The sequence below is a fragment of the Bombus terrestris genome, chromosome 5, assembly GCF_910591885.1.
Source record: "Bombus terrestris chromosome 5, iyBomTerr1.2, whole genome shotgun sequence".
NCBI lineage: Eukaryota > Metazoa > Arthropoda > Insecta > Hymenoptera > Apidae > Bombus > Bombus terrestris.
Window position 1 is genome coordinate 7899798 of NC_063273.1, and position 15527 is coordinate 7915324.

The 15527-nt window shown below is 31.9% G+C and overlaps 2 protein-coding genes across 2 annotated transcripts; both read left to right on the forward strand.

Annotated features, from left to right (window-relative positions):
• Positions 1-186: 186 nt before the first annotated feature.
• LOC100642924 (cactin) lies at positions 187-10033 on the forward strand. The gene is made up of 12 exons (XM_048405862.1): positions 187-575; positions 655-1496; positions 1573-1749; positions 1832-2030; positions 2104-2602; positions 5071-5537; positions 5699-6170; positions 7218-7334; positions 8376-8465; positions 8531-8791; positions 9008-9179; positions 9715-10033. Exons 1-12 carry the CDS (start codon positions 328-330, stop codon positions 9921-9923), a joined length of 3753 nt encoding a protein of 1250 aa, XP_048261819.1. The 5' UTR covers positions 187-327; the 3' UTR covers positions 9924-10033.
• A 1832-nt stretch (positions 10034-11865) lies between these two features.
• LOC100645673 (ras-related protein Rab-1A) lies at positions 11866-15502 on the forward strand. Its single transcript, XM_003395472.4, has 4 exons — positions 11866-12341; positions 13350-13746; positions 13812-14042; positions 14154-15502. The coding sequence occupies exons 1-3, from the start codon at positions 12319-12321 to the stop codon at positions 14010-14012; spliced, it is 621 nt and encodes a 206-aa protein (XP_003395520.1). The 5' UTR covers positions 11866-12318; the 3' UTR covers positions 14013-14042; positions 14154-15502.
• Positions 15503-15527: the final 25 nt, after the last annotated feature.

The window sequence follows — 15527 nt, forward strand, 5'->3', positions numbered from 1 at the left end:
AAAGCTACTCCCTAGTCATTGATAGTTCATTAAAAAATGATTATATGAAAAAGATAGAAACAATAATCGAATAATTTTTATCAACTCATTATACTTTTATGAAATTATAAAGATATTTAACATTTATTGTGTATTTTTGTTTCATTAAATATAAACGGAAATTTACACACGTAGTAAACAGGAATCAGCTGTCCTAAATTCAATGATGGCGTTCAATGTCCTCAGTACATTGAGAAAATATGTTTCGTGAGGTTAAGTGTCAAGATAGTAATATCAAATAATATTAACATTCTGTGGAAATATACAATATTCATATTTTTATTAAAAATGGAAAAGTATTCTCATAGAAAAGACCGTGAAAGATCAAAAAAGGACGATACGAATCGATATAAATATAAAGGTAGAATTTCTCGTAAGGACAGTGACAGTGACTATGATAGCCATTCTAAAAGATCAAAGTCGAGACATAAACATTCTAAAAGCTGTAGTCAAAAATATAAAAAATGTAGATACAGAGATTTTTCAGAATCACGCGAATCTCATAAAAAATCCTCGAAACATAAAAGCAGAAGAAGGTTGGTAAACATTTTCAAATGATCACTTTTGAGGTTATGGATTAAAAGTTTATTATTTTCTAATTTTCTTTCATTTTAGATCATCATCTTCATCATCTTCATCAAGTCCAAGTGATTCTAGCGATTCTTCCTCATCTAATTCTTCATCAGATTCTACAAAGCTTTTAGAAAAGCTTCAGAAACAGCGCCAGAAACAAATCGAAGACAAAAAACGTCAAAAGGAATTGATGAAAGCTACAGAAACACCAGAGGAAAAAAGATTACGGCGTTTAAAAAAGAAGGAAGCTAAAGAACGTAAAAGAAAAGAAAGAATGGGCTGGGATAATGATTATTTACATTATACAAATACAGATAATCCATTTGGTGATGGAAATTTACTTTCCACATTTGTATGGTCTAAAAAACTTGAAAAGGAAGGTTTGCTTGGTGTAAGTAGAGAAGAACTAGAAATTAGGAATAGGCATAAACAAGAAGAAAATAAAAGAGAATTAGAAAAAGTTAAGAAAAGAAGACAGGAGAGAGAATTAGAAAGACAACAAAGAGAAGAAGAGATGACAATGCTCCAAAGAGGAAAAGAAGCTGCTCAATTGGAACAATGGGCAAGACAGGAAGATCAGTTTCATTTAGAACAGGCGAGATTAAGGTCACGTATAAGAATACAAGATGGTCGTGCAAAACCAATTGATCTTCTTGCCAAATACATCAGTGCAGAGGAAGAAGTTGATGCTGTAGAAATGCATGAACCTTACACTTACTTACGTGGATTACATGTGAAGGATTTAGAAGATCTCATTGAAGATATTAAAGTTTATAAAGAATTAGAACGTGGAAAAAATTTAGATTATTGGAATGACATTACAGTAATTGTTGAAGATGAACTGCATAAATTGAGAAAATTAGAGAGATCAGAGTATGAAGTTGGTAGGTACATTTTTTTTTGCTTGTACAAATGAAATTTTGTTTTTATAGTTTTTACAAATTTACTGTATTTTTCCAGCTGTGGGTAGAAGAGAAGGAATACATGAATCAGTTGCTAAAGATGTGACTGCTATTTTTAAAGGAAAAACGGCAGCACAATTAGAAGCTTTGCAACTACAGATTGAAGCAAAAATTACAGGAAAGCCTGAAGGCGTTGATATAGGATATTGGGAAAGTCTTTTGTCTCAACTTAAAGGTAAGCATTAAAAATTACCTACGTATACTTTGAATTATATTATTTAACTCGCATGATTATATCAGTCATGTATGCTCCTCAGCGCATATGGCAAGAGCACGATTAAGAGATCGGCATCAAGAAAATTTACGTAAAAAATTGGAAGTTTTAATTGCCGAACAAGGTGTAGCTAGAACGGAAAATGAAACCGAGAGTTCGCAACCAGTTGATGAACAGCCAGAGAAACAAGAAGAACAAACTGCTAATACAGTCACAGAAAAAAGTGAAGAAAGTCAATCAGAGTATGTAGTCTTTCTGTCATATGTACTCATATGAAAAATTCCAAATATATAAATTTTTTTTATAAATTTGCAGTGATGATCCAGAGACTAATAATGCAGCTGATGATCTTTTGTCAGAATCTTTCTGTGAATATGAATCAGGAGGTTATTCTCCAAAATATATACCTTATTCTCAACTTGAACCAGGAACATTAGTAACTTTAGAAGAGGACGATAATCAACGGTTGGAATATGCAAGAAATCAAGTACTCAGTACAGGTCGAAAAATCCAGAATGTTATGACTGCGGAAGAACAAGCAATGCATAGAGAAGCACGTAAAAACATGAGTTCTGATGAAGCACAATTTAGTGTTGAGTCATCTTTAGAAGCACAGATCTATCTTTGGTCTGACAAGTATAGACCCAGAAAACCAAGATATTTCAATCGAGTTCATACTGGTTTCGAATGGAATAAATATAATCAAACCCATTATGATATGGATAATCCACCACCGAAAATCGTTCAAGGCTACAAATTTAATATATTTTATCCGGATTTAATAGATAAAAACACGACTCCTGAATATTTCTTGGTAAGATATATATATCGTTCAAATTAATTTTATTTTATTGCTAATTTGAATATTTAATTAACAAAAGTGTTATCATTTTCAGACACCCTGTGCAGATAATAAGGACTTTGCTATTTTACGTTTTCATGCAGGCCCACCTTATGAAGATATTGCATTCAAAATCGTTAATAGAGAATGGGAATATTCATATAAACGTGGATTTAGGTGTCAATTCCACAATAATATTTTCCAATTGTGGTTCCATTTCAAGCGATATAGATACAGACGATAATATATTAATATTTTGTATTTATATGTACTACTATTGTAAATAGTAAATACTTACTTTCTACAAAATTCTATCAATTGCATACCCACATTTCTCATGACGTAGATGAATAAAATTGCACAACTTTCTATGCAAGAGCAGTTACTTTCTCGGTATGTGAAATATACCCGCACCTTTTTTAAATAAAACGTTACAAAATTGAAAGTATTATCTAAATAGCGTTTCACTTTATCGTATAACGTAGTTTAATTATCAATCCAGTAATATTAAAATTATATTCAAAGTACATACGAACTATGTCAATATAAAAATTAATTATAAAGAACATTAAAACGATTAACATATTAATAAGAAAAGAAGTATTCGTCTATTTTTGAAAAGATTCTTTATATACACCCACGTTTAAAATATCAATGTGGTAACAAACTTTCATCTGACGCCGTGAACATACACAAACGAACAATGGCATAGTTGTTTAATAGTAGTTGTTAGATCGATTTTTGTAGCCACCTGTATTCTCACACAGTCGACCACAAAGCAAAAGGTAAAAGCTATATGTAACCAATGGTAAGGTAAACCGAAGCTCAGTATACCGGCTGTTTCGCTGACAAAGGGCTACGTGTTTAAAATCTCATTTCTAAAAGTCGCGCACGATTCAAATCAATACAATGAAGTTTCTTGATTGAATAAAACAAGATAAAATCCGCTTCGATGATCTTCACGAAGCGGTCAATATAGAAATACATTTTTGTCGATCGTCTAAAAAAATGTTTATGTTTTATTTGTACTCATTGCACAGTGTTTGAAAAGGAAGACATGTGTATTTATGGTTTATTTTAGAAATTCGTAATTTTCTCCTATGCAGAGTGTATGTTTACTGCTTCTGGTTTTGTAGATCATTCTGAAAACGTGGAACTATCAACGTTGTGACTATACAATCTAGAACATTGACTAAGATCGCTTGTGTTTAAAATATCGCAATCGAGTTGATATTTATATACATAAATATATAAATATATCATTGGAACCATAATCATAATAATAATCTTTATGGGGATCGAAAAGAATCACAGAATAATTAAAAAGTGACAACATGAATATTTTGTTGGAAGTTAAATTAAGTGAACTAATAGTGAGAAAGGACGATTTAATAGCCGAAGAAAAATTAGTTTACAATCTCCATAACCATAAACGTCAGAGAGTCAGAAATTCTTACCAATAATCGATTGAAAGAATGATGAAAATTCAAGTGTGTCTTATTATGATCGATTATACTTTTTATTTATTTTAAAACACGATAAATTTATATAAAGATCTATTATGAAATTCTAAATACCGGTTTACTTCTAAAATATAAAAACGTTTTTTTATATCAGTGCTATCGAAATAGTACAAAATATTTCCAATTGATCGTGACGTTGTTTGTAAATTCAAAGTGATAATTCACTCCAATATCACGGCGTCGACTGCAAAAATCATGAAATGGAAAAAAAGCTCGACGGAGTTCTTATCCGAAAAAACTTTTCTAATAATTAAGGATGACTTGGATATGCTGGATAGTAAGTAAAGTTTATTACATTTTTATTAAAAAGAAGCAAAATAAACGACATTGTATTTGTACTCTAATACTGCACCTTACATATTAAATTGAATTAGGAAATGGTAATGAAATTAAATAAGAAAATTAATCAATTAATTAACACCGAGAAACTGCATATGTTGTAGTAGTTAATGATTTGTTTTATATATAGGCTTTCTTTAAAACTCATAAAACTGCAAAAACCCAGAATAAACGTAGGCGGTAATTTCTTCCAAATAATTAGCATTAGAAGTAGAGGGTTCTAATTCTGGCTATGGAAATGTACTTTTTTTAAAGCGGAATTAACCTTGAACCTTTACGTTGTATTTTATATCAATATTACGTATCATACTACATTATAGTTTCGATCAATCCATAGCCAGAGATTATTTTTTATACATAAGAAGACGTTTTTTACCACTAATGTGAATTCTTTGGTTATTTAAATCAATTATGTAGAGACCCCTATCTATCCAAAGATCTAAGATGGAAAAAATTATTTAGAGCAACTATCTAGAGAATCCTTTCTATCCAAAAATATAAGAGTACGAAAATGATTTAGAAAAAGGAAAGCAGCGAGGAAAATTAAAGATACCGGATACAAGCACCTGGCCACCGAAGATGAAACGCGGTGCTTCCTTACACAATGAACCGGAAAGACCGAAGACCGCGAATCTCGAAAAACCAACTGTGCTGGACCCCGATCTGGTCGACAAGCTGGATATGTCTCTTCTCAGCAAAGAGTTACTTGTTGATTCGATGATGCGGTTTCGTCTCTCAAAAGCAATTAGTGGGGGAACATCGTCATTCCCTTCGTCGTCAAGGTACCGACAAAACGTCACCGGTGTCGAGCGACAACGACAACAATATAGCCCAGCATCGAACGGTGAGGTGTCGTGGTGCAGCGGACCCTTCTCCATACGCCACAAACGACGTAGCTTTGAACAAATTCTCGACTCGAGGTTCAGTCACATCGACGTGTCGATTGTATCATCTAGGATGCAGAAACAAGCGCGCATAAGTAGGCAGGATCCGGCGTTTACAAAGAAGAGCTTGGATAACACGAAACTGGATGACAACAACAATAGGTTCGTGAAAATTTAAGGAATTCGTTAAGAAAATTTAAAGACAAGAATATATAGAAAATTCCGCTTGTAGAAATGGTAAAAATTGTTTGTGAGAAAAATATCCAAAAACAGAATAAATTCAAAGTTGGAAATAAAAAATAAAATTATGTATCTACAATTAGAAACGGAACAGCCAGCCACAAGGTACCTTCCTTGTCTACGTTGAAGAAGAAGAGCTCAAGACCCACCATACAGAACGATCTGGAAGTGTTCACAGCCTCTTCAACAAAGAGCGCTCCGGAACCTTGCAAGAGCTGTGGAAAGCCGGACCAACCAGAGCGATTTCACAGTCATCCGAAGGGTAGTCAACCTAAGGCGAAGGACAGTTCTACGATCTCCAAATCAAGGACCACGATACCAAAAACTGTTCAGAAGCCCATTGCCTTGAATTTTCGTAGCGATAAGAGCAAGAACAAAGTGGAGGAAATGGTTGTTCAGGATTTCAAATCAGGCAATCTTCAAGAACGATCTAATGGATCGAGTAGACCTTCGTCAGCGCCAATTAAGAAGGGGCCAAGGACCATTACTTGTTACATATGTGGCCGTGAATTTGGTACAGCTAGCTTTCCTATTCACGAGCCTAGATGCATGCAGGTTAGTAGCATCGTGAATGCGCAACTATAATTATTATTTTACTTCGTGCCTTTAAATTTCATAAAGCTTCAGAACGATATTTTTTTTATCACGTTTAAAATGCAAGTAGTTTCTATGCTAATATTTTTCCTATTACACGTTCACGCTACTTCATATAGCCTTATCAATACGTCAGATTTCGTTTTACTGAATTAAAATTTAATTTATTCCAATGTTAAAAAGAAATTGCGTGCGTATCTCACGTTTATCAATAGACAAAATGTTTACCGTAACCCGGTATGTATTTGCAAAAGGAGCATCTAATTTCACATTGAACTTGAACTCTATATATTATTCATACTCGCGATTATGTGAGATACAATGCATGAATATCATTGGATATCTCTGAAGACACGTAATACATCAAGGCCCTTTGCAAGATCGATATGCATATACATACGCGATCATATCTATTTAGTGGATATGAGAAACATTTATACGTACACAAGAACTGACACTTATTCGCTATAGTTGAACATTGGCACGAAGCGTTGTAATTTACATGTATGTCGCGGTTTTAGTGTATATACATTCGGTTCGATAAATTCGTATACTTCTTCGACTGGGTCTAAATTTGTCTATAGACTATTCATGAAAGAACATTACCTGTATTGCAGATCGTGTGTAGATCGATCGTGTGTTCGTTACGTTGCTTTACCGTGAATCGCTTTGAAATTCATTCTTCCAATTTGATATTTATTGCGTCTTATGAAGGAGTCTTTGTAAATTTAGTACTAGATACTTGAGACACTAGAGCTTTTGGTATAACGTTCGTATGAACTTCTGAAAATGAATTAGAGTATGTAAAGAAAATTATAGCCACTGATATAAGCATTAATTTTCGTGAAGGCATTATTTGTTTTTAGAAGTTCGTGCAATAAATTTCTGTTTAAGGAAGTAATTACCATTTAGCATAATTATCATTTAACATAATCACTATTCATCAGTGATATATAAAGCTATAACTTTAAGCTTAATCGAATAATTGATGAATATTGATGGTGGCAGAAGTGGGAACGGGAAAATAATTCTTTGCCCGTGAACCAAAGGCGCCCGATACCTCAGAAGCCTGACATCGCCATCAATCATTCAGAATGGAATGCAGTAGCATGGGAAGAAATTCAGGTATCCTGTGATTTAAATATTTTCTTAAGCATGTGAGTCTTCCATTCGGCAAATGTAGCATCCTTAAACCAGATTTTTGTCGAACCGATAAAATTCAAGTAAATTTTATTCGGTTTGATCAGTCATCGAGAGGAGTTCAGGCAGAGTTGTCTGAATCGTTAAACGTTTCCGTATTTGTCTTTATGGAGTAACATACTTCGATTAGTTGAATGAGTCATTCCACTATGTTTGTCACGGCTGACGATTGTCTCTCCCAAACGGTGATGTAACATTATTATATGACTTTCTGCAATCTGATCGTAATATAATTAAATACAAGAAGTTATGGATTGTCAAAAATGCATAGTATTGAAATTGTTGTTTATTTACATACTTAATTCATTTACGTATATTTTGGATTTATTTATACTTTATATTATACTTTATATTATTATATTTTATTATACTATATTATATTATATTATACTTTATATTATACTTTATATTATATTATATTATACTTTATATTTATATTCATTCATTTATTTTATATTTATTTATCCATTTTTCTTCCATTGTAAGAATTAGTATTAATAGATGCAAAATTGCAAATTCCATGTTAATTTAAAGTATGCAAATGTTTTTATGGACAAACATGCTTCCTACTGATTAAATCGATTATAGTAAACGTAATAGTGGAATGGCTCGTTAAGGTTTACCCTTGCACATTTCTTATGTATACGTAGAAACAGAAATACCAGTGCATTCAGCGGAATCCGTGTGTAAAGTCTCTGGTTCCACACAGGGAGTATGTCACGCACTGTAATATCCCAGTCCTATCGTGTTCAAGGTGCTGCCCTAGATTTATCACGGGCTTGGTTGTTTAAGAGCAACGGCATGTTTGATCTAAAAACTAAGAACCGCATTGCGACTCGTTAAGTTCAAAATTTCGTTAAGAAGAACTTTTCCTCTCTGAAAGTTCTCATGTTGACTGACGTGTTAATCATAGAGAACACTGAATGGAAGCAGGGGATAAGATAATGATGACAAATTGTATTTCAGGCACAATTGGTTCCCTGCTCGAAATGTGGAAGAACATTTCTACCAGAACGACTGACAGTCCATCAGAAAAGCTGTAAAGCTTCTATAAAGGTGAAAGTGCTTATCCAGTCTTAACTCTTTAATAGGATGTTTGTTACATATTCTTTAAACTGTAGAATACCGAGCCAGAGAAAGCAGAAAGCTTCCTTAGTGAAAAGTCTCCCGGTACGTCACGAGTAGGACCTCCTATGCTTACTTGTCAATCATGTGGCAGAAACTTCGGCACGAAGAGTATAAAAATACACGAGCCTCAATGCATCAAGCGAATGCAGATAGAAAAGGAAAAACAATCATCTCAGCCTCGAAAGAAGGATTCGATCCGACAACAGAAGTCAGAAATGATGAACGTGCAAGAAAATCTAAGCAGCCCAACGGGGGTGAGTCGTGTCGGAAGGCATGCTTATATTATCCAATTTGCATAAGCGTTCCCACGCGATCATCCACGAGTGGTGTTCTATTGTACGAGTTAAATTTTATGTACAAATTTTTTATATCGATTGTTATGAATAAAAGTTGTGTCGTTTTACGCTTAAGTGTTATTAAATCGGCGAAGACAATCAACGAAATAGTTATTTGGAGAAAATTGGTTTTAGGATAATGTGCAGAAGAAGACGGTCACATGCTACATATGTGGTAGAGATTTCGGATCTACTAGCATAGCCATTCACGAACCACAATGCTTGAAAAAATGGCACGTGGAGAACAAAAAATTACCGCCAGGTCAAAGAAGAAAAGAGCCAGAGAGACCTGAAATTATTTACGCTCGTGAGTCAAATATCTTATTATACTTGCATGTCTTTATAATTACGTTCATTTTTTAAATGCAGCAACTTCAATTGGCGGGAAAAATGCACTTTGGTTTAATTGATGTCAAGAGTTGAACAACCCCCGTAATCGATTCACCTGAATGCTTTTATTCGGAGCACAGGTGCATGGATCTTTTTTCACTTTTAATTCGTATCGAATCAGTAATCTTTATAGTAGCCTTTGATAGTCAGTGAATATTGTGCGTGGAAATTAAATATCAGTTGCATGATCCGCGCCTTACCAATGAACTTAAGGTCAGTGTAACTATATCGATTAGAGGGAGACACGATTAGAGTCAGGAAGTCACAAAGTCGAGCTTTATCAAATACTGAAAATGCTCCTTGTGCCATTGGTTCATCACGCAAAGTGAAGTGATCTGCAATTGATAATTATTATGTAGAATTGATAAAAATAATATTCTTTTCCATTGCATGCGCGAATTACGAATGCAATAATTTATTATTTTTAATTTACGATGGTAATTTGTATGCAGGTAACTTAGAAACGGGAGATATAACAGTTGACTTGGATGCAATGGCTGAGGCCAGTTGGAAATCTCACTTAAGTCAATTGGTCCCGTGTAAACAATGTGGAAGGACTTTCAATCCTGACCGTGTAAGCGTCCACGAGCGAAGCTGTAAGGTCCCGTGCTCCTACCACAAGCAGCTAGCAGCAACCAACAGCAACCACAAGCAACCTTAGAATAAATGATTATGCAATATCTACAATAGAAAATGAGATTATTTATTGTAAAATAATTATATAAAATGTAGTTAGGAAGAGTTTCAATAAGTCAGATTAGTTTAACAGCACTTTAAAATCTTGCTATTTATGCCCTTTTTACTACCCAATCTCATAAAAAATCAAACGCTGAATTCGGGAAATAGATAAAAACACAAAATTTAAAAATTTAAACACGCAAAATTTAAAGAAGAATTGTGTAAAAAAAAGACCACGAAATAACTTTCGAAAATCCTAAAAAATGATGTCAAGTTTTAAGAATTAGTTCAAAATAGTGTCACCTTCTATAAGGTTATATTCTCCTGATTCAAAATTGAGATTTTGATGAATAAATTTTTCGAGAATCTGAGGATTTCAACTTTGAATAATTCCTGAAGTATGACATCATTCCTAAGAATCGGCAAAATTATGCCACCTCCTGTTCTATCCTATTCTGCTAATACTAAATCATAAAATCGGTTGAAAAATTTTTGCAGTAATCGAAAATGTCAGTTTTAGAACAGTCTTGCAATATAAAGTTATTTTCAAGAATCTGTGAAATTGTATCATCTCATATGCTATCATGTTCTCCTCGTACAAAATCGCTATTTTGGCCGACAAATTGCTCGTTCGAACGCCAAATTTTTAGCTCTAAGATTTTGTCAGAAAATGACGTTATTTCCAGGAATTGGTTGCAAATACATTTTATGTTATTTTATTCTTTTAATACTTACCAATACTTATCAATTTTCTTGAACTGTTTCGTTATTTTTTGTAATTTTTTTGTAATTTAATTTTGTAATTTTCCTTAAAGGAATCGAAATTGGAAAAAATTTAAGGATTGTGAATGTCGGATGGATTTGAAATAATTAAACGCTTTATTCATTTGCAAAATAAAATTTTTTATTTAATTCAATATGAAAGTTTACAACAATTGTATAATTTTTAACGAATTCATAATTTTCTGTATAACAATTTGTGTAATTGTCAGAAGTATGCACATATTTTACACCACGTCGTAAATACATTTATTACCATTTGTGAGACCATTTTATACGTGTCAGATTATGTTTATTGTTCTATATGTATTTCTTCTATTAACCATTCAATATCCATTTTTTATCAATCTAACCTAATTTAATTTTTTTAATCAAAATTACAATATTAATAAACGAGCACTTCCTTTCGACCTATACTTTTTACTTCAAATTTCAAAAACTTTTTATAAATTAGAAACACTCTGTATATATCTTCATTCCAAATATTAGGTCATTTACGATCACTTTATAGTACATTTATGGCATTTACAATTAACGACACAAATTACATTTAACATATTTCTGGTAATTATATAATTTTATAATAATTTAAACAACTCTTCTTATACGAAAATGACGATCAAATATTTATAAATGCTCGTTTTACGACATACCGCAGCGTTTTTGTCGCTCGTTTTCGAATCACCATTAAGCGCATGCTTTCGTTCAACTCTGTAAGGCCAGGTAGGTACAAATTACGATCCTGTGCATAATCGTGATCTCGCGTATATCAGTATATGTCCTCAATCCCGTATATACAATCGAACGTATAAACACACATTTCCTCTCTCACTGTGCATACATCATGGACATAGTAATATATCCCTATGTTCACGGCATATGTATCGTGGTTTCTTCCACCAAACATATTTGGGGGAGGGGGGGAATGTGCGTATAGTTCGGCCGTCTGACCGTTAGAGGCGGTAATTCGTAGAGCATCTTTTGGCTGAAATTCCCCTATACTCACCAGCGATCTTCCTACTTACTTATCTCTGATAGTACTCAGGTAGCAGTAGCTTGAAAATACGTTCTAAGGCCGTGATTTTAGATGCACGTATAACAATACATGAGATTAATAAAATTTCCGATATCGATATCCAATTGAAAAAGCTTAACCATCAATTTCATTTGTATGGCATTTCTAAATATATAGTACTATATTTATTTATAATAACATAAATTTTGAAAATAATGCATATTGGAAAAAATACACGAATTAGAGAATAAGAGGAGAAAAAAAAACCCCGAAAAAGAGAGAAGAGAAGCGTTCCTAAAAGATAAGAAGTGCGCAGACGTGGTTCTCGTGTTGGAATCGCTCGTGTCCCGTCAAATAGAGGGAGTGAAACAGCATCTGCTGCCATTCTGGCATTACGTCAATGGTAGACATTTCATTTGCTGGTTTGGGAGGAGTTACCGTGACCGCCATTGTTACAGCTCGTTCGTATTGAAGAACGTGATCTGTGAATCTTTACCGTCACATCGTCGAAACGAATCGTGTCCATTTTTTAGATTTCCTTAACGACGGTACACGATATTAGTGAGCGTGTTCTGAGCGTAGCATGTCCACAATGAATCCTGAATAGTAAGTAAACTTCTTTTTGCGCAGACATAAGTATATCTAAGATATGTTCATTTCGTGAAATTTATAATCAATTATTTATAACTGTAACAACGAACGAGGCTAAAAAGACAAACTTAATGCTATTAATGTTTTATACAGCCACGTTAGTACGAAAAAGTTTTGTTTAACGTTTACTATCTGACAGATTTACTATCCCCCGCCCCCTCTTTGTCTCTTTCTACCCATGTTCACAAGCCATATTTTAGAAATTCATTCTCTGTTGTTTTTCTTATTTTCAATTTTTGTATAAATTCATTTCTTAATCTGTGTTAACTATTTTTGATAAATTCAAACTTTAAATCTGGAAAACTTACACGCAAATACATGAAAAAATTTTTTTAAGTGATTTGAGAAAATTGATCTTGTAGAATGTTATAAAAAGTATGAGGCAAAGTTCGTTGTTACTTGTATTGTGTTTGAATGTTTTGTTAAATTACATATGCGAAAATAATACAAATAACAATAAAATAAAGTACATATATAACAAAAAAACTTATGATCTTATATCTAAAATTTTAAAAAAAGATTGCTGTTTTTGCTATATATTTACAAATTAATTTTTTTCCAGATTTCTAATTATTGTTCATGTTTTATGTTTATGATCAAATATATAATAATTATTGTGTAATACAATGTAATTTTACTTCCTGATTATAATAATCTTTTACATATGTTATTTATTGTTTAGAAATAGTTATGTTTATATCAACTCAGTTTAATTATTATAGATTTTAATCATTAAACAAAATATATTATTGTATACAAAGAATGCTTAACAATATATTTACTTGCTTTTATAACCTTGTATTGATTGTTTTTTTATTTTGGAATTAAACAAAACATCTTTAAATATTAACAAAAATAAATGTTGCCATAAATTAACTAAAATAAATTATAAATTGAAATTAATTATGTACATTGCTTATTTAATATAATTTAACCTTATTTATTGTAAACATCTTTTTGCAGTGATTACTTATTTAAGTTACTTTTAATTGGAGATTCTGGAGTTGGAAAATCATGTCTTCTACTCCGTTTTGCTGATGACACATACACAGAAAGTTATATCAGTACTATTGGTGTAGATTTCAAAATACGAACAATTGATCTAGATGGAAAAACAATAAAATTACAAATCTGGGATACAGCAGGTCAAGAACGATTTAGAACAATTACAAGTTCTTATTATAGGGGTGCACATGGTATTATCGTTGTTTATGACTGTACGGATCAAGAAACATTTAATAATGTTAAACAATGGCTGGAAGAGATTGATCGTTATGCATGTGATAATGTGAATAAGCTGTTGGTTGGCAATAAATGTGATCTTCACACTAAAAAAGTTGTTGATTACACAACAGCAAAAGTAAGAAAGCTATGATAATATTAACATTTTAATTGCATTAATTTCTTGTATAATTTTGTAAATAGGAATATGCAGACCAGCTTGGTATACCATTCTTAGAAACATCTGCAAAAAATGCAATGAATGTAGAACAAGCTTTTATGACAATGGCTGCAGAAATAAAACTTAGAGTAGGTCCTCCATCAAGTGGAAACAGTGATCCTGCAAATAAGGTGAAAATAGAACATGGACGTCCGATTGAATCCTCTAAATCTGGGTGCTGCTGAGAAATGTAATTTTACATCCTTGTAACCAAAGTAAGTTTTTTTATGTTTGCTAATAAGGACTACTAATTGTACAACTATAACTGAAAATTATAATATAAAAAATTCTTCTTTGTACATTAATGTTAAATCTTTTAATTACAGAAGGACATCTTATGGTAGCAGTTTCATACTGCATTAAAAAACATTACCAAGAGAAACAAGAAAGATTGTGGAAGTTTCAGTTTATATTAATAAAAATAAGGAGGTGTGAAGCATTATTATGGACCACCAACTCTGTTAGCAGAGTTGAATAAAACAAGTTTTGTTCTATCTTTTTTTCAAGAAAGGAGAACATAATTATTAACTTGCTAATTATCTAGTGCAAAAAACTGACCATAGGAAAATTTGTCGGAATAGCATTGAGGATCATTGATTCTATGCAATGATGCGTTTTACGACAATTCGAATTTATAAAGTAAATTACATAATACTATGTATCGTGGTTATAAAGATAAGCATTCTTATTTTTTAGCGTAATTGTAACATGTATAATTGAATGTTTTTTGTCTTAGAAGGAAGTCATTCTTACTCTTTGTACTACCCAAACATTTTTCCACATTTTATTCCAAACTCTTGAGATAAACAAGAATTAGAGTAATAACATACTGAAACACGCCGTCATCGCTGCCTCCCTCTTTTTTCAGTGCTCATTAGTGTAATTTAATAACAATATATTAATAAATATTTCAACACTAATACAAAAAATGGTAAATAGTATACCTATACGTACAAGAATAATTAAATATGTTATATATGTTCCAGTTGGTAACTTCTATAAAGTTACGTCAATTTTTTTAAATATGTGCTACTTATAAAATTTATAAAACTATTTGCCTATTATGAATACATCACGTCGTTTGTAAAATATAGCCGATATGTTTTGTCTTATATTTAAACGGTAAGCTTATATTCAGAAAGCTTTGTATTCCATACGAGTTTGTAAGATGAAAATTTTGGCAAAATATTATCTTCCTCTTATATTGGTTGTTTATTGTTCAAGACATCTAGTTCACGTTTTTTATGTTACATATTTATTATTTCAATTGTTTTCGCTTTCCTATGATGAGAACATATGAAAAACATTTAATAAGTCAGGTTATTTTAATAAAATTTTATTCTATGCAATAATAATATCAAAAAAAACTTCATATACCATATATTATTCTAATTTTTACTGAAAAGGGTAAAAAGAAAGAAAAAAAGAAGAAAAGACATATTTTGTACAAAACTCATATTACGATTGCAAATGATCTTGCTTTTGTATTGTTATTAAAAAAGGTTTATGAAAACAAAATAAGAATATTTCGAAACTGTGTGGGATTTCTTTCATTATAATAATATTTGTTTATTACACGAATTAGTTAGTAAGAACGTATGAAGTTCTTCATAAGAAAGGCGTATATAACAAGTAAATGTATGACTATAGAAAATAAAAATATGTAAGTTAAGAACTAATTATTTCTTATTTCACCCATA

Bases quoted from the DNA above. Each gene is read 5' to 3' on its own strand.
- LOC100642924 (XM_048405862.1), top strand. From the start codon at position 328: ATGGAAAAGTATTCTCATAGAAAAGACCGTGAAAGATCAAAAAAGGAC. The intron at 2,603-5,070 runs GTAAGATATATA...TGGCCACCGAAG, and splicing joins CGACTCCTGAATATTTCTTG to ATGAAACGCGGTGCTTCCTT. The intron at 9,180-9,714 runs GTGAGTCAAATA...ATTTGTATGCAG, and splicing joins ACCTGAAATTATTTACGCTC to GTAACTTAGAAACGGGAGAT.
- LOC100645673 (XM_003395472.4), top strand. From the start codon at position 12,319: ATGTCCACAATGAATCCTGAATA. The intron at 12,342-13,349 runs GTAAGTAAACTT...ATCTTTTTGCAG, and splicing joins TCCACAATGAATCCTGAATA to TGATTACTTATTTAAGTTAC. The intron at 13,747-13,811 runs GTAAGAAAGCTA...TTTTGTAAATAG, and splicing joins TTGATTACACAACAGCAAAA to GAATATGCAGACCAGCTTGG.